Source organism: Panulirus ornatus, chromosome 63, assembly GCF_036320965.1.
Source record: "Panulirus ornatus isolate Po-2019 chromosome 63, ASM3632096v1, whole genome shotgun sequence".
NCBI lineage: Eukaryota > Metazoa > Arthropoda > Malacostraca > Decapoda > Palinuridae > Panulirus > Panulirus ornatus.
In genome coordinates, this window is record NC_092286.1 from 13,127,774 (window position 1) to 13,146,546 (window position 18,773).

Here is an 18,773-nt window from a genome sequence, read left to right on the forward strand (position 1 = left end):
AAGAAAAAAATATATATTGAAATTGAAACACACACAAGAAGGGAGGACAGGGTGAGTCTGTGTGTAGGGAGCGCGCTCTCTCTCTCTCTCTCAGGTCGCATATGTTTGACCCCTGTGGCCAGACGATTGAACTGTCGTACTGAAGGGTCGTGGAGTGGTGACCAAGGGTCGCATACCAGTGCCTGAGAGGGTTGCAGGTGTGTCCTTCACCCACCAAGGTCGGGGTCAACACTTACGTCGGTATTGAAGAAGTTGCGGATGTCTGGTTTCTGTCGCTGCTTCTTCCTGCGTATGGTGGCGTTCAGCGTGCGTACACGACGCTTCAGGGCTTCCTCCTGGCGTAGGGGCAACAGTCGTGTTGAGATACGTAACAAAGAAAATCACACACATACGCGTGGTTACATTCGTAAAAGATATAATTAAGTAATCTAAAAAGTATAATCATGTAATCTAAAAAGGGTATGATTATGGTTGTCTTTGAACGCGTAACTTATCTACATGCAAGGGTGGTTATCTTTCAATGTATGATATACAACCTGCTTTAAGACAAGACCATTTCTTCAGTGATGTACGAAGAGAACGATTTACATACGAGAACTCGAGGGTTCATGACTTCACATATATCACAGAGAAGATAACAAGTGGGTGGGCCAGATGTGTGTGTGTGTACGTGTGTGTGTGTGTGTGTGTGTGTGTGTGTGTGTGTGTGTGTGTGTGTGTGTGTACGGTGTCACCCACCACTTGTGGGGCGGAAGACCTACCTGACGAGGGCTGAGCGTGCCCATGAACTTGCTCAAGGTGATGTTGTCCTCGGAGAGCTCCGAGTCGTTCTTGATGGGGATCCCCAGCTCCTCCAGGAAGTGCTCGTCGGACTCGCCCTCATCTGTGAGACGGTGGCAAGGGTTAGCGAATGTGGTCATTGTGGCATATGTATACCCACCCAATCCCACCACCACTCTCTCTCTCTCTCTCTCATATATATATATATATATATATATATATATATATATATATATATATATATATATAAATCCCTGGGGATGGGGGAGAAAGAATACCGTCCATGTATCTTCCAAGTGTCGTAGACGGGGGGAGAGCAGGGGCCGGAAATCTTCCCCTCCTGTATCATTTTCTAAAAGAAGGAACACAGAGGAAACAGCCAAGTGAGGGTCTTTCATCCTTCTAACGCTCAGTCATCTGTTCTGGACGTACCCTCGCTCACGTGGGAAATGGCAAGTATGTATATATGTTAAGGAATATGTGAAAGAATGTGTGTGTGTGTGTGTGTGTGTGTGTGTGTGTGTGTGTGTGTGTGTGTGTGTGTATGTGTATTTGTGTGTATGTGTGTGTGTATGTGTGTGTGTGTGTGTGTGTGTGTGTGTGTGTGTGTGTGTGTGTGTGTGTGTGTGTGTGTGTGTGTGTGTGTGTGTGTGTGTGTGTGTGAGTGAGTGAGTGAGTGTTGCAGTCCCTGCTTGCAGGTGGTCAAATCGCGAGCGAAAAACTTACATTCGGCGAAAAGAGTACAATTTCGTTTAGGACCTTCCCGCTCCACAGGGGTCCATCATTTCCCAACTCATGCCTGGAGCACAGCCTTGATGCTGCAGGTGCCTCATGAAAGAGGTCCTGCGGTTGCATCACACACACACACACACACACATCCTACATTACACAGACAACTCACCCTCATGGCTCCTGGCCTCCTCCTCAGAGTGGGAGTTGGAGTTGGTGGACCTCCTGTAGGTCCTGACCTCGTTCCAGTAGTCCTCCATGTCCACACCGGCGTTGGACTCCATCCTGAGTGTTCGGTGAAGGTGGGGAGGGGGCGTGGAATTACTTCCGGTCCTGGCTATAATTTACGACGTCTACCTTGACCTTGCGATGTCTAGATCCCCATTTTGAATCTGATCAAAAGAAGAAAAACACCGTCAATGAGTCATCAATGGCTGTTGTCATAACGTCAGTTTTATATATGGAAAGTTCCGAAATGCACATCCAGGAAGGAGGTGGTTAGTGTGGCATACGTATACAACGGTTTAACGCGAATGCTGGCTTGGCTTCTGATGCGTGAGTTGGGCTAACTGTGGCCACGCGCTGAGTTTTCCCCATCTCTTACACGTGCATTCGAGTATAATATCCTTACTTATATACGTGTATACACACGCACGTCATTCCTAGCCAGGTACTCAATTTCTCAACCAGCTCTGAGAGAAGGGTGAACATCTAGGTTGGGTGTGGGCCGACTGCCAAAGCCCAGGATTCGAACCCCTAAGCCTGCCAGGGCGGACTTATAGTCAGTAACGCGAATCAATACATCGCGTGTGTCTGTCTAACATACCGCCACGGGTCCCCCGGCAGACTGAGTCCACGCACAGACACCTCTGGGTCTGGTAAGAGATGTCGTGGTGACATAAGTCATTTTAGTTGTAAATGTTGTGATTCTGTTATTACCAGCCACCTTGCTGGCAACGTGATCCAGTATTTCAGGGTCGACAAGTCTGTAACTGAAGCAACACGTGTATCAAAAGCTTGCCGGACTCAAGTTGTTTTGTCTTGGTTACAGAAATGCCAATTCAGAACGATTTAACACGGCGTGGGATGTTAAAGCACCATTCCTGATTACACGTATACCCAAATTATACAATCTATTACCCAGAGTATACAGTCTATTACTGAGTTATGGTTCTAACAGACACCCAGCCGAACTGATACCAAAGCTCTGATCACGGACAGGTATGAGTAATTATGTCAACAAATGCAACAAAATTACAGCTTAGCTCAATTTGCGAGTTAAGAACAGGGCAACGACGGCGATGCTGGATATCAATATGAATGATAAGGGTAAATAAATGATCTTTCAGGAGTGTACCTTCACCCTCTATAACACCGTAGCTTACACCATGGTCCTCCTGACGAGGAACCCCCTTACATGAGAACGAATGACGTGCAAGTCCTCCTTGTCAATGGCAGCTTCACTTCGACTTTCCAACACACCCCGAGGGCACTAGGACGAGAGGGTCCACCGGATAATATCAACAAGTCTGGGAGCGATGCCCAGATGAACAACCTGAGGAAGATATTGGGAGAATTTTCTAGGCCAAACTGATAACCACACGTGCTGCCGCGGGTTTGAACACACACACACACACTGAGTAAGATGAACAATAATCTAAGTCAAGGTACAAATGTAACTCCAATGAAACAGATGAGACCTTGGGAATGCAGACGCAGTAACGGACAAGCTACACTATAAATAAATACGACATATTAGGAATTGTAAATATTTCCCGACCTTTCTGTGAGAAAGATAAACGACATGTAAACAACTCTGCATATAACAAACCATCTGCGGCTTCATTCTAAAATACATATGATTAAATTTTGGTTATGTGTCATAATCTCTTACACTGGCAGCGAGAAATGTCGGTCACGTATCACTGAACGCTGTAGGCGTCATGAAGATACTGTACTTAGCACAACGTGAACTCATCGTTCGAGGGGTTTCCCCTCCTATTACGAAAGATACGGTAACGCCTGTCCGACGTACTGTCTCTTCTAAGAGCCTAGCCGTGTCTCTTTCCATTCCCTGCCATACCCTATTGCGTCAGAGCGTCTCCCCTGATCCTAGCCAGACAACGGTGCATGCCAGACGTGTCACACGCTGTGGTGTTGATGTCCAACTGCCTCCATTTATCCAGTCAGCGTTTACTTGGGGTTTTAAACCATGAGAAATATCTCAAACTTGGCGCCATCTGCAATAAATCATATAGTGAGAAGCATGCAACGGTATAGCACTAATTTGATATACTGTGGGTATGAACTCACGTTACGTAACTGCCCATACAATGGCCCAAATCCTGTCGGCGGCGAGATAAAGCCTGGGTTTATCTGAGATTTTTTTTTTCTTCTTTCATGGCGCAAACCATCACAACGGCTGTGCTGGTCATTTCCCTAGGGTATTCAGCCAGAATTTATTACACAAGAATGTAACACGGAAATCATAGGCAAAAATACACAGAGAAGGAACCAGTATTAGATTTCAGGTTCAATTAATTCTCTTCAAAGAATAAAAATGGCTAATAAAGAGGGATTAGCGTTTTATGTTAGTTGGCCACAGCCCTCCCTTTTAAAGTAACGGGGACTATAATAAAGTGGTCAAAGTTGGGAAGGGAAGTAGGGCTTAAAGACTCAGGCGTCTATCAACTAGGCTTCAGATTCTATTCGGATTCTATTACTCTCATATATCATTTTTTAATATTCCTCTTCACAATAGCGTCTGTGCCAAGCCACCCCCTAAAGAAATAATTTCCAACCGTAAGTAACGTTCCATCTGAAGGCCTTTTTTAATGCTAACATGAGAAGGACGAATATATATATATATATATATATATATATATATATATATATATATATATATATATATATATATATATACAGAGAAGCTAACACCCACTCGCAAAAACGACACATTCAACCACGCTAAAAGACACCATCCACCACCAAGGAACTAATATGAGGTAAACATGTTGACAGTTGATAACAAGAGCAGACAGTTTACCACTGAAGGTCTAAGGATGGTCCGTCAACATCATATGGATAACTCCACATGACCTAATTTGCTCGCGGCCGGGAAGATGTGTCAGGCCAGCCGTACCCACCCAAGTTATCTATTTATCTCAAGGTGAAAAAGTACATCAAGTCCTACAACGTCACAGCCGCAGTACAGTGTAAGGTAAAAAAAAAAAAAAAAAAGCCTAGCGCCTACCGAGAGTTTATTTTCATAACATGCGCTTGTTATATGCATAACATTTGCTGTATACCTCATTTTCGTAGCCCCTTTTTTATTATATTTGAATTCAGACCATATTTGTCTATCTGTCTTAGGGTTGAAGTTTATCACCCTTATATTAACTTCAAGATAAGATGAAGTAAACTCGTACTTTTCCTTGCGTTAGATAACACAGCATCTGAACAATCGTAGTTTCTCTGGTCGCTCTGTGCAATAGGCTGCCTGTTTCTTCATAGCCCTTGTAGAATTCTTTGCCACGGATGTTAATAGCTCTTATTGCAAAAAGTGCGGCTTCAGATGAAACCTAAGACAGTACCTGGTTATACCGAAAGCTAATCAGGTGAGCACCTTCAGCTACAGGTATTAGACTAAGTTGGTTGTTCTGGCTGTATACCTGTCATCTGGTAGGATCATTTAAGGCAACCGAAATATCTAGAATTCTTTTTTCAGGTGTTAAGAATATTCTAAAACCACTTTTGATCTCTATGTAAATGTCGGTGGTTAAACCTAGTGGGTATTGACAGTTGATTAAGCCAGAAACTGCAAACACACATCAGTGAAAAAAAAAAAAAATGAAATGGAAAGTTTGTACTAGTTACAGACTGCAGAAGTACATAGTACACACAACTTGCCACTTATAACTGACTAGTCACAGACTGTAGAAGTGAATAGAATACACAACTTGTCATTTAAGTTAAAATGGAAATAGGTCTGTGTGGGAAGCTATAACCTGGCTAAAGTGTATCTTGCTACGGCATCGTCTACAAATTCGTAAAAAAAAAAAAAATTCTTCCTGCAGTTCAAGTCGGATACATTCCAAAACATGTTAAACATTATTGTCAAACTAACTCAATTAGTCAGAAAAGCCTGTGAAACAAATGAAAATGATTCTGATAAAATAACGCTGAGCACATACATATTTTCATACTCACAGTATTCACAACACTCAAAAGAATGTAGATCTTTTTCTGTTAATATATCACACCCGAACTAAGGTCTCGGCTGGAAAACACTAACTCACATAATGGGCAATAAATGTGAGTGATAGGAACGGCACGCTATTCTACCATAAAGTTTCAGTGTCTCGCTCACACACACACACACACACACACACACATCACTCACACACACACACACATCACTCACACACACACATCACTCACACACACCACACACACACATCCTCACTAAATCAAGAAGCGACACCTGATAACGGACGATGGACAAAGCGACCCGTAAGTGTTTGCCATGTACGCAGGTGACACAAAAAGTAACTCCTTTTACGATAATAATAAATAAAAAGTCTTGTTCCACTGAGTTTATCATTTCTTCTCACTCCAGAATTACCATAAAACCGACAAACTTTACACTGATAATGCTTATATTCTGTTAAGGTGCATTTCCTTTACAATTTTAAGCTAAATCGAAGACTATAACACACGGATAATTAATATTAGTTACCAGGCACCTACCCCATTGTATATAAACAGCCGATTACCAAAAGGTCGGAATGCCACGTCGACTTTGATGCAATTTACGTGATGCTGTTCCATGATTCCATAATCTCTATACATATTTGTTTACCATCACATGCAAACTATATGAAATGAAGTTACTACAGACCTGCTTCCCTGATCTCATACATCTTCCATACGTTAGCTATTCAAAAGAAATATTATGACAGATGGAGTCGTTCTAGGCTTACTACCAACAGCCTATCTTACACAGCAGCCCCTCTCGCCACTTTGGGTTCGAAGTGATAAGCTAAGCCTCGTGCCCCAACGACACCATACAACCTCCACTCAAGTGCCTATCATGTAACCTCTCAGTGTAGGCCTAACTATCACTGGTCATTACTGATAATAACCTCTCAAGACTGTGGGTACGAATTGATAGGCTAGGACTAGTAATGGCCATGTGAACTCGGAGAAATAACCTTGCCCAGCAACAACAAAACACAACATAATCTGTACTACTTACACCTCCTGATGAGTGTTGTAACACCACTGAATATTATATAACACGAGACACATTCTGTGACAAATAATGGCGGGAAAATTCTTTGTAGGTGGTGTTTTCTTCTTCAATGACATTTATTACCAAATCGATCGCATGGTGAAAAATTATTTGTTTTTTTAATCTTTTCTGGCTTTCGCGTTGTACAATCAGCTCAAACACTGATATAATGTCTTCTGTAGTGAAACAAGAATCAGTTACGAACGGGTTAGTATAGTCAATCATTTTCTTTTTCATATATATATATATATATATATATATATATATATATATATATATATATATATATATATATATATATATATATTACTGGACTCTGCCTGCTCAAGGTTACATAGCAAGTGAAAAGTCACTTTTGGTGAGGTTGTATCATTGGAGGTAAACTCTTTTCAAAGAGTTTCTCACTCCAAAGAAGTGCACATTTTCTTGCTTCTGGAAGTAGCGCAGCCTTGGTCTGCAGAAGCCTTTAGAAAGGTCCTGGGACTCTTTTCATAGAAAATGGTCCCGTCGTCTTAATAGATATACGTCTAGGTAGGATAAAAAAAATGTGTAGTATGTCATCTAATGGTTCTACCGAACCTAAGTTCTCAGTTTCCCTCGTTGCCGCCTGGGTGAAGATGACACATCACCTGATTATGTTGACATCATCTGGGTAGCTCGACACGTCACTCGCCGCTATGCACTGGACGCAGACCGATCGACCGGGCAGCCACGGCGACGGTGGTGATAAAAGTCGCTAGTGGATCAGTCGCTTGTCTGAGCCACTAAGGCGACTTTTATCACACGGGAATGCTGCTGGTCCGTGCGTCTGGCTGCCCGGATGATGTCAAACGTAATGCGTCACCCTCACCCCCCCTACATCAACGAGACAGTCATGCAGGTTTTATGTGGAACAAAGAATGCCACACAAAGGGAATTATTAGCAAGCAACAGACAAGTTGTATTTTGGCTGACATTTATTCGTGCGGTTACTATGTAATATTGAGTAAGCCATGGCATCACATGATTAGTGTGTGGCTTTTTCAAGGATGGGTGAGCCGTTGTGATGTCTGTTTCTTCTCGTACACCGCTAAGCCTTGGAACTCTTTTACTCACTCGTATCTTTCCTAACAGCTACTACCAGGCCATTTTTTTTTTTTTTTTTAAGGCAGCCTTTCCACTTCCTCTAAAACTCTTCGATAATCTTTCTTCTCTTTTTACCTCTAATTCATTCAATACTGTTACATGATTTGATTAAAGCCTAAGCCTCGATGAAGACTTTCGTCTGTGCTGAAAGCCGTCAAAGGACAGAGAGAAAGAAAAAAGAAAATCTCAAAAATCTTCACCGAGAGCAGTCGCAGCGCCTACAAAAGAAGACGAGCGTCACAACGCTCCATCATGGCTCCGGCACCACGACTGACAAAATCACAAAAGTACAATGTCATAAGTCCTCGAAAAAGCCATGAAAGAAAGGAAAACAAAGAGTTACTTAACATTTCTCCCCCATGACATTCCTTGACATTGACATCGAGGTGGAGCAGTGTGTGACACTCAATCTAAACGTCACCAAACAGAGGAAGATAAGATTACAGTAATCCTAGGATACTGATGTGTTCGCCCCCCGTGACCTTTGGAAAGCTTCCTAACTTTCATTTTCCGTTACTATCCAATCCAGCCACTCAAACGCTGCCACACTCACTGTGTAATGACCTTGCATGTGAAAGTAAATACGTAATCATTATCTTTCCATTCATGTTATGGCCACCAGAGGCCTGTACTTCAAGAAGGCAATTTTACCACTAGGCTACACTTTATTTTTTTTCTTTTTTGTCTTTTCGGAACGCTTGTGCGAAGATGGCGTCACGGCACATTTAGCGAAAACACTGGACTTGCCAACATAACAGGTGTCACAAAGAGAGACGTCTCTTCCTTGCATATCAGGTGACTGTTCCACGTCTTCTATCTCATTCCTGTATCTCTCCTGACGATGTGACCTCTTGCAATATATATATATATATATATATATATATATATATATATATATATATATATATATATATATATATATATATTCCTATGAGTCCACGTGGGCTCATAGGAATATCTTGATCACGCGCAAAATTGTGATCTTTCCAATATATATATATATATATATATATATATATATATATATATATATATATATATATATATATATATATATATATATTTTCTAGTTATCTCCCCAAGAGGACAGGATTATATAAACTATGTACACAGTCATTTTCTACTCAACTTGAATGCTGTTTCTACCTTCTTTAACGCCCACGTAAAACCCTACATTTGCACATGTATGTAACTGCACGGTACGAGAGTAACAGCAGAGAACCCTGGCATCAGAATAAGTGTTGCCTCCAAACCAATACACCGACAGAGAACCTCGTAAAATGCAACCTTCATGGGGTAGTGGTTAGCGTTACTGACCATGAGTCACGCACGGGCCTGTCAGGGGTCGGATCCACCCCGGGTTCGAATCCTATATCCATGACCTGCACCCAATACGGGTGTTCATCCTCTCCTCAGGGTTTATATATATATATATATATATATATATATATATATATATATATATATATATATATATATATATATATATATCAGCTGCGAATTAAAGAAGTCATTAAAACCTGCATCAATTTGAGCTCATTCCTTGCTCTGTCTGCAGTCTTCATCCACCGACATCTTCGCCTCGCCCCTCCGGAGAACGATGGGGACACACGAGAGATTGTTCCATGGTGCTTCTCTTCCAGTAATCTCCAGCACCGTACTGGTAACATGCATTGCATGTGAGTCCGCCCGCTCGAACGGCTGCAGTCATGAGCAGGACGCAGCAATTTAAGTCTGGCAACCACAAGCAACAATTTTGCAAGACGGTAAGTTGAAGAGGAGGAGGAGAACGAGGAGGAGGAGGAGGAGGAGGAGAGTGAGGAGGAGGAGGAGGAAGAGGAGGGGGAGGAACGATGGTTTTCAAGTAATGTCTTCCTGCTCTCTCTCTCTCTCTCTCTCTCTCTCTCTCTCTCTCTCTCTCTCTCTCTCTCTCTCTCTCTCTCTCTCTCTCCTTCCCAGTCATTTTCGGTTCTTATATGATATTTCTTTTACGTCCTGGCTTCGATGAGGCATTTTGTCCATGGCCGGAGGATCTGATATTTAAAAAAAAAAATAGAAAATAGCTCAACAGAACAAGAGTTGGTCTGCGTGTACGAGACAGCACAACACTGCATCACAGCACCAGGCCAACCAACATGTACAAGCAAAACCCACGTCATCCAACCCTGAGCTAAGCCATAAGTGAACCCAACTGATATCCCCCTGCACTAAGCCAAGCCATATACAAACCAAGCGCCAGTGTTCTCTAGCCTCAAGCCAAGCCAATGTCCTCCTCCTCCAGCCTCGAGCTCAGCTATATGTGAACCTCCTTCTCCAGCCACCACACTGAGCCACAGGGTTATACAAAACAAGAGACGCTCCTCATGTGTACATACAGGGTCAGAGAAAATCCTCATTACGTGACTCTCATGAATATATTTACCATTCATTTGTTTAGCTGCGTAAAAAGATGTTGTTCTTGCATCTCTGAAGTTACCCGCGTGACCCTGGCGGTTGTTTGGGATGGGGGTGTGGGTGTGACCTTTGACCTAACAGCTTAAGGTCAGGCCACCAAACCTCCCACGGGTTGCACCCAGGGGTCGTACCGTCGCCCTTATGAGGTTAAAAGAAAATGGTGTGTACAACCTGGACGCCTGGAGTCTTTCGTTCGTCCTGTGTACCCGCGTCCCTTGTTTATACTCTCGTTTGACCAGGGGGAAAATAACAATGGGCGCCATCTTAAATTTTGCTCCGCCATCTTGTATCCCATAAACACGACAGAACTGCATTATTTCTTTGTATCATTATCATTATTATCATCATTATCATTGGAAAGAAAATCTTGATTCCAATATTCATTAACTGTCATAAACATTGCTTCGAAAAACGAACACATTTTTACACTGGCCGAAATACAAGTTTCATGGCGGCCATCTTGGATTTGGCCTTTTAAGAAAGATGAGGGGGGGGGGAAAAAATATTATTATGTCGCCTGAGGAATCCTCAAAAGCAAGCATCTGATTCTTAATATATACACACCTATCATTTGTGGCAATAAAGCTGTATTACTACGTTGCTTTACTGCCAGCACACACAACCTCAACCAGCACACACACACACACACACACACACACACACACACACATGGGCCTCCATGGCAGTGATACAGACCATGAGTCGGTACCACATGGATTCGAATCCTGGACGTGACAGTCGATCCCCCACCCAATCCAGGGTCTTTATCTCCCCCCCCCCCCTCTCCCCTCTCCTCCTGGGGCCAGGTCAGTAGACAGGTACCTGGCTTTAGGCTGGCGTCTGTCTGTCTGTCTGTCTGTCTGTCTGCCTTCGTATATACTACACATAGAAGTAAACCTATCTGTCTGCCTCCGTATATACTACACATAGAAGTAAAGACATGGTACATATATATACAAAATTAAGAAACACGGGGCAACACGAACGTAAGATTCTCCTCCTGTAACTTACAAACACAGAACACTAAAAGGTCTTGACTCATCCAAGGTTCGTGGCATTCATGAAGATGATGTGGGCAGGTACGCTAAACAAACCCTTTGATATACTGTTCCAGATGTCACTGGGGAGAAACAAAGAGTCAAGGGAGTAGAAAAGGGGCAAACCTCACACATTATAAGAAAGGGGACCGGAAAGAGGCACTGAACTACTGAGGAATGTGGTCAACAGGTACTGGAAAAAGATGACCAGAAGATGAATTACTTAACTGAGAGACATCATGGTTGTAGGTAAGAGAGGTCATGTGTAACAAAACATCTTAGATTTCTACGAGAGGGTGAGCTCTGTCTGTGACAGAAGGGATGGCTGGGTGGATCGTCTCTATCTGGACTGCCAGAAAGCATGTGACACGGTGCTGTAAGGGAGGCTGCTTAAGAAGCTGGATCACCAGGCAACGTCGATGGATAGTCGATATTTCTAAGCCGATAGGGACAAACGAACTCAGGTCAATGCAGCCGTTTTGAAATGGGTTGAGAAGTCATCAGCGGAGTGCCACAGGATTCTGTTCTGGGGTCCTAACTATTTTTTCATCTATGTAAGTGACTCGCGGAAAAGGTGTGGACGCCTACCTGAATATGTTTGCAGATGATGCAGAAGTCATGAGGGAAGCGGAAAAAGCGTGGAGGATCCTAGCACCCTCAAAGGAGACGTTGACAAGACTCCAATAGTTGGTCTGATACATGGCTGATGATGTTCACACCGAGTCAATGTAATATATTGAGGATAAGTCACCGCGAAAGGGTTCCATATGATGACCATCTAGTAGGAAATGAGCTGCGGAAACCTGCGTGTGAGGAGGACTTAGGAGTTTGACATTGTCCCCCGAACCTGTCGCCGAAGTGTCACCTTTAGGAGAACGGTTAAGGAGACCAATTGTCTGTTGACAATTATGAGAACTGCTCTCAAGTTCATGGACAAGAAGATATCCAGCGAGCTCTTCATACCCTACATAAAACCAGAGCTTGAATATGCTTCTCCAGTTTGGTCACCGCACCTAAAGCAGCACAAAGAGCTAATAGAAAAGATACAGAAGAGAGCAACACAGATTGGGGCCAGAATTAAGAAAGCTGAGTTATAGGTAAAGGTTAGAGGCTTCCTAAACTTGCCAACAACCTTGGAAGAGAGAAGAGTGTGCGGTGACCTTATTACGACCTTTAAGTTTTTAATAACAAACCGATGACGCAGACAGTGAGTGAGCGGGTCTTCAAATGACGGAGGGACAAAACATCCAGAGGACATGGCATGAAATCATGCAAAGACACTTGTGAAGAAAGATGTGAAACAGTCCCTTGACTGCGTAACAATGACGGATGAATGGAACAACATGATCATCAAGTACATGGTTAATGCAGACAAACCATACAGAAATGTAAGACCTTTTATGATAACAGAATGGTCAGGAGCTTGGGGCGCCCCCCAACGAGTGCAAAACTCCCTCCCTCCCTCCCCGTACAGTACAAATGGGAAATTACACACACACACACACACACCAATGAACCTACTGGACAGCATTTCTCTTGCCTGAGGCCCATCACTCGACCCACCCACAAATGTACACCTCATGGTTAATGGTCCTCCCTCTGCCCCTACCCCCTTGTGGTTACTGCACATGTGTTCAACACCTGTTGACGACGACAACTCCTCCTCCCATAGGTGGTGTAACAGGTGTTCTCTGTGCTGGTAGTGGAACACAGCTGTCTATTCGTACCCAGGTGCATGACAGGTTTTTCTTACGAGGACTGGATTAAATCCAGTGGAGTAAAGGTCACTACTTTGATCCCAAGTGTCCAGACAAGTGTTTTTTTTTTTTATTGTCGTTTGAGTCCGGCTACTTCTGAGGCAGGTGTTGAACAGGTGTGCAGCAATAGCAGGGCTTATAGAGTCGTCAGATGTAACCCAGGTGTTCGAGCAGGTGTCCGACAGTACCAGAACCAGGAGTCATCAGTTCTGGTCCAGGTGTTCGAGCAGGTGTTCTCCCCCAGCAATGGACCACACCCCACCACCCTTGACCATGGGTACGATAGGGTACGACTGGCTGCTTCTTGGACGAGAACCACCCGTATGGTAAGGAGCCATAAAGCCGTCGACACGGACACACCCCAATACCATAACTTGGCTGTTACTAGGACGAAATCCACCCATATGGTGTGGAGCTCGATGGTCGACAACTGGCTCACTCATCTCCTCCTCAACTCACCACTGTTGCATCTCTTGGAGAAAAAAAATAATTGAGGATTTTCCTATAAAAGAAAACGTAACATATACGTATATATATATATATATATATATATATATATATATATATATATATATATATATACATGGATAGACAGCTAGATAGATAGATAGATAGATAGATAGACAGATAGATTTACTAATAGATAGATAGGTGGATAGATAGATATAGACATAGCCAAACAGAGAGAATTATAGACTGACATATATAGACAGATAACGTGGCCAAGGAAGAATAAAAACATGTAATATCATATCCATTACTATTCTACCACAATACATAATGCATGAAACGTTACAGGTTACATAAAAAAAGTACGAAACAAATGTATTCTTATATGACGCCATCAACAACAACACACTCGCTGTCCAGCATTTGGTGTTGTGGAGGAGACACATGACTTCAGTGGCCACTCTCAATGAGATCAAGATATCAGAAATAGTTCCGATATCAATCTACCTATCCATCTATCTATCTATCTATCTATCTATCTATCTATCTATATATATATATATATATATATATATATATATATATATATATATTCTCATATGTTGACGCTTTTCCATAGGGTATTATCATGCAGAACCAGTCAGGCATGAGGTCCCATGGCTGCCGGAGGTCGTTTAATAAGGATGTGTGTCAGGGAGGGCACGACACGCCTCCAGGCCGTCGTACTCAGTCGTCCCCTCTCTCTCTCCACCAACAAGTTGAGAACGACTGGTCGGACGTCAATGATTTCTGACGAGATTCCAAGACCCGGCTGGTCGCTCGGGGTAAAACCAACAAGCAACCCGGGCGCTGCCTCCTCTTTGACACATCGCCAGCATATCAGACACACACACACACACACACACACCCTCCCTCTCTCTCTCCCGCGCCTTCAAGTTCAAGTTCAGGCGACCTGAGGTTTGTGGCTAGCTGGCTGGCTGGCAGAGGAGAGACTTTGACTGCTAGTTCCATGACTGTGGTTTATCTTTTTTTTTTTAATTCCCTTTTTTTCGATGATTTAGTTTTGCCACATTCTCGAGGGAGGGAAGATTGGTGGATGGAGGAGGAGGTAATTTAATTGCCATCTCTTCTCCTCACCCCTCCCCAACCTACTCCATCTCCCCCCAAATCCTCCTCCTTCCTCTACTCCCAACCCTTGACCCAATCCCAGAGTTTTTGGTCCTTTAGGCGCAAGTGGGAGTCATGTGGTCAGGTCTCTCCTGCCCACACTGTTAGAAACCACCAAGTGGCGTCATGTGGTCAGGTCTCTCCTGCCCACACTGTTAGAAACCACCAAGTGGCGTCATGTGGTCAGGTCTCTCCTGCCCACACTGTTAGAAACCTGCAAGTGGCGTCATGTGGTCAGGTCTCTCCAGCCCACACTGTTAGAAACCTGCAAGTGGCGTCATGTGGTCAGGTCTCTCCTGCCCACACTGTTAGAAACCAGCAAGTGGCGTCATGTGGTCAGGTCTCTCCTGCCCACACTGTTAGAAACCTGCAAGTGGCGTCATGTGGTCAGGTCTCTCCTGCCCACACTGTTAGAAACCAGCCCTCACCCTACCCCTCCTCCTCTTCCTCCCTGCCCCCATGAGGTTTCTTCAAGTCAGGGAGCAAAAGTCAGAGTACAGACGAGGAGGAGGAGGAGGAGGAGGAGGAGGAACAGACCACACGTCCTGAACGGAGGTGAGTTATAAGAATTTCGGTTCAGGTGGAGATGATAAGTTATCAGGCCGTATGGTGACCCAACACACCATTGTTCTATTGGGTGGAGATAAGGCAGACCAAGCCCTTGACCTGTGGCAGACGACATAGCAGCTGTAAGACGCGACACCAGCCTCACACACACACACACGGACCAGTACTGCATAGCAACACCACGGTAATACTACCTTCCCCCCACTCTCTCTCTCTCTCTCTCTCTCTCTCTCTCTCTCTCTCTCTCTCTCTCTCTCTCTCTCTCTCTCTCACTTCTCCGTACTGTGTGAATTTTACAACCTCTTAATTTGTAGCCCTAACAAGAAATATACATATTACTGTAACACTCGAGGAACATATATATATATATATATGTATATATATATATATATATATATATATATATATATATATATATATATATATATATGTATATATATTCAACCAGTCACAAGAACGTAAAGGTAACTACACGAGAATATGTTAATGATATAATGATACTTTGACAACTAGAAACCCATGAGAGATTGAATTACTTTGATCCACATTGAAAACCACAGTGGGACACACAGGACACAAGGACCAGTTTCATGACAAAGGGACACCGTACACAACACATAACGACATGAATGGGTCAAAATCCCCACTTGGAAATATCCAGCAGTTGATGCGTCACAAGGTGCAGGCGCTCACCACTGTACCACAGCGAAGACCAAGGTGTTCATGTGTACCACAGCGAAGACCAAGGTGTTCACGTGTACCACTGCGAGGACCAAGGTGTTCACGTCTACCACAGCGAGGACCAAGGTGTTCACTTGGACCACAGCGAGGACCAAGGTGTTTACGTGTACCACAGCGAAGACCAAGGTGTTCATGTGTACCACAGCGAAGACCAAGGTGTTCATGTGTACCACAGCGAGGACCAAGGTGTTCACTTGTACCACAGCGAAGACCAAGGTGTTCATGTGCACCACAGCGAAGACCAAGGTGTTCACGTCTACCACAGCGAGGACCAAGGTGTTCACTTGTACCACAGCGAGGACCAAGGTGTTCACGTGTACCACAGAGAGGACCAAGGTGTTCACGTGTACCAGAGCATAAACCAAGGTGTTCACGTGTATCAGATTATGAACAAGGGTGTTCACGCCTGTACCAGAACATGGACAAGTTGTTCAAGACTGTAAAACAGCATTAATCAAAGTGCTGAACTGTAAAAAATAGGAGAAAACTATACTCTCTCTCTCTCTCTCTCTCTCTCTCTCTCTCTCTCTCTCTCTCTCTCTCATACTCATCTTACAGGTTCTTACATTGTTCTTCTGTTCCAGGAACCAAGGACGAGTCAAGGTTCATGCTCCTGTCTCTCTCAAGTTCTTCATAATACTCTCATCAGTCAGATGTATCGCATGAACCCACCACCACCTCCTCCTCCCTCCACCGTCTGTCACCTTCCTAAGTCTTGCTTCAGCCTCACCCACCGCCAGCACGCACGGCTCACGCCGCCTTGCACAAGCCTGGGTCTGTTGCCCACGCGCGGGCGTCACTACGGGGGGAAGCTGCTATGGTCGTGACGTGGCGCCTGGCCTGTCTTCATTGGCGTTTAACCTCTCGAACAAGCGGGAAGGACCATTGGGCACGACGTTACTACTCTCGAGCACAACAACAGGACGACCCTCGAGTACGATGAGGGTGTGAACCCTTGGACACGACGACGGTACGACTTTTACATACGACTTCCTTGGCCTTTCGACCTCTGACCCACAAAGTTCACGTCAAAGGCCAGTCCATTCATACCCAAGGGTCGGTAACCGTCGTGAACAAGGGTCGTACTCAAGGATGTAAATGACATTTACATATCCCCCGCTGCAGACCCTTACGTCATTGTTGACATTTCAGATGAGATGAACAAATACGCTGGGCCAGAGAACCATAATTATTTTTTTTTTCTTTCTTTTTCCCTTCATACACACGGTATTTCTGCATCGTCACATATGATTCATGATAGATCCAATTCTTTCCTGTCTCCCTCTCTCAACACTCCGGTCTGACAGAGCCTGTCTCTCGGTTGACTTCGTATCTTTACCTGTACCTACCCCTACGGGAAGCGTCAGCCCCAACCTCCCTCCCGGCGTCAGCAATGTCGTCCCTCTCAGCGTATCAGGTTCTCTTGTTTCCACCCTAGACAGGCGTCACAACCTCGTTCCGACACACACACACACACACACACACACACACACACACACACACACACACACGTCCCCTAGGCGGCAGATCAGTGCTCAGGACCGGGATTACATTACAATCTCATCACCATGACGAGTTCTGCTGACCAACTCCTGCAGAAGGAGCGGGCGGGGAGGGCCCCCGGAGGAGGAGGAGGAGGACCACGGTGATTCTCTGCAGCAGGTGTCGTCCAGGCTCTCGTAGGAGACAAATGATGGGGGTCTTTTCTGAGTGGATGCGGAGAAGGAGAAGAAGAAGAAGGACGTAGTGAGAGTAGCGATGAGGACAGAATACTTGAATCTCATAATAGGACTGAAACCTCTTCGTGGCGATTTACGTCATGTTGTGGTCTCTATAGAAATGTCACATCGTCTATGCCAGGGCGCAAGTGAACCTAAATTTGATCCAGATAAGAGCCAGTCACATGATAATGTCTGGAGGAAATCGTACAACATCAGGAAGCTGAAACAGCATTTCCCCGCCTCTCTGACAGATAGCAGCTCCTCCTCTGAGATTACCATATCCAAGAAACTAATCATTCACAATCTTGACCGTCAACACGTGGCCCAACCAGCGTTCTCAAACATATACACAAACGCAAGACCGAAAACTAACATGACCCACTGCATCCATACCGATGGCTCTCTCAATTCTGCCACAGGGAGGGTTGGAAGTGCTGCCATTGTGATCCAGCCCAGTGTGGTAATGGATCATAGAAAAATGTCAAAAACAACAGCGCGATCTACCCTACAAACTCAATTGTCCCTCATCCTCATCGTCCTTGAGCTTGTAAAAAATCGCAACTAGAGAAAGGGTAATTATCTCTGAATCTTTATCCTCACTACTTGCTCTGACCATCTCGAGATTAGAATGTGTGTCGTGCTTGTCTCTAAAGCCGGACACGGCCATGAAAGCACCATCAGTCAATGGATTCAAATCAAAGTGCCATGATCCCACTTCATACAGGCCTCAGGGAGCACGATAAAAGCTGATGCTTTAGCCAAACTTGCACTTAGAAAAAGAAGCTGTTGAAAACACAACACTGGGCCGTCAATCAGAAAAGTTAAAACTGTACATCAGGAAAGAATCAAAGGGTCTCTTTGTGAATCACATAGACTTGTGCAAGCACGCCTCGGCAGATCCACTTTTCATCACATTGAACTGTGTCAGATAAAACACGTATAGGAAGAGAGT

General features: G+C 44.3%; 1 protein-coding gene across 2 annotated transcripts in view; it reads right to left on the minus strand.

Annotated features, from left to right (window-relative positions):
* LOC139746021 (rho GTPase-activating protein conundrum-like) overlaps positions 1-18,773 on the minus strand; it is a 361,826-nt gene that overhangs the window by 18,656 nt on the left and 324,397 nt on the right. For both annotated transcript variants that reach the window (XM_071656821.1, XM_071656822.1), the window contains exons 4-6: positions 1,682-1,901; positions 762-883; positions 237-335 (exon numbers count right to left, since the gene is read on the minus strand). In XM_071656821.1, the coding sequence (XP_071512922.1) occupies positions 237-335; positions 762-883; positions 1,682-1,793 (333 nt within the window). In that variant the 5' untranslated portion in view covers positions 1,794-1,901. The remainder of the gene's footprint in view (positions 1-236; positions 336-761; positions 884-1,681; positions 1,902-18,773) is intronic.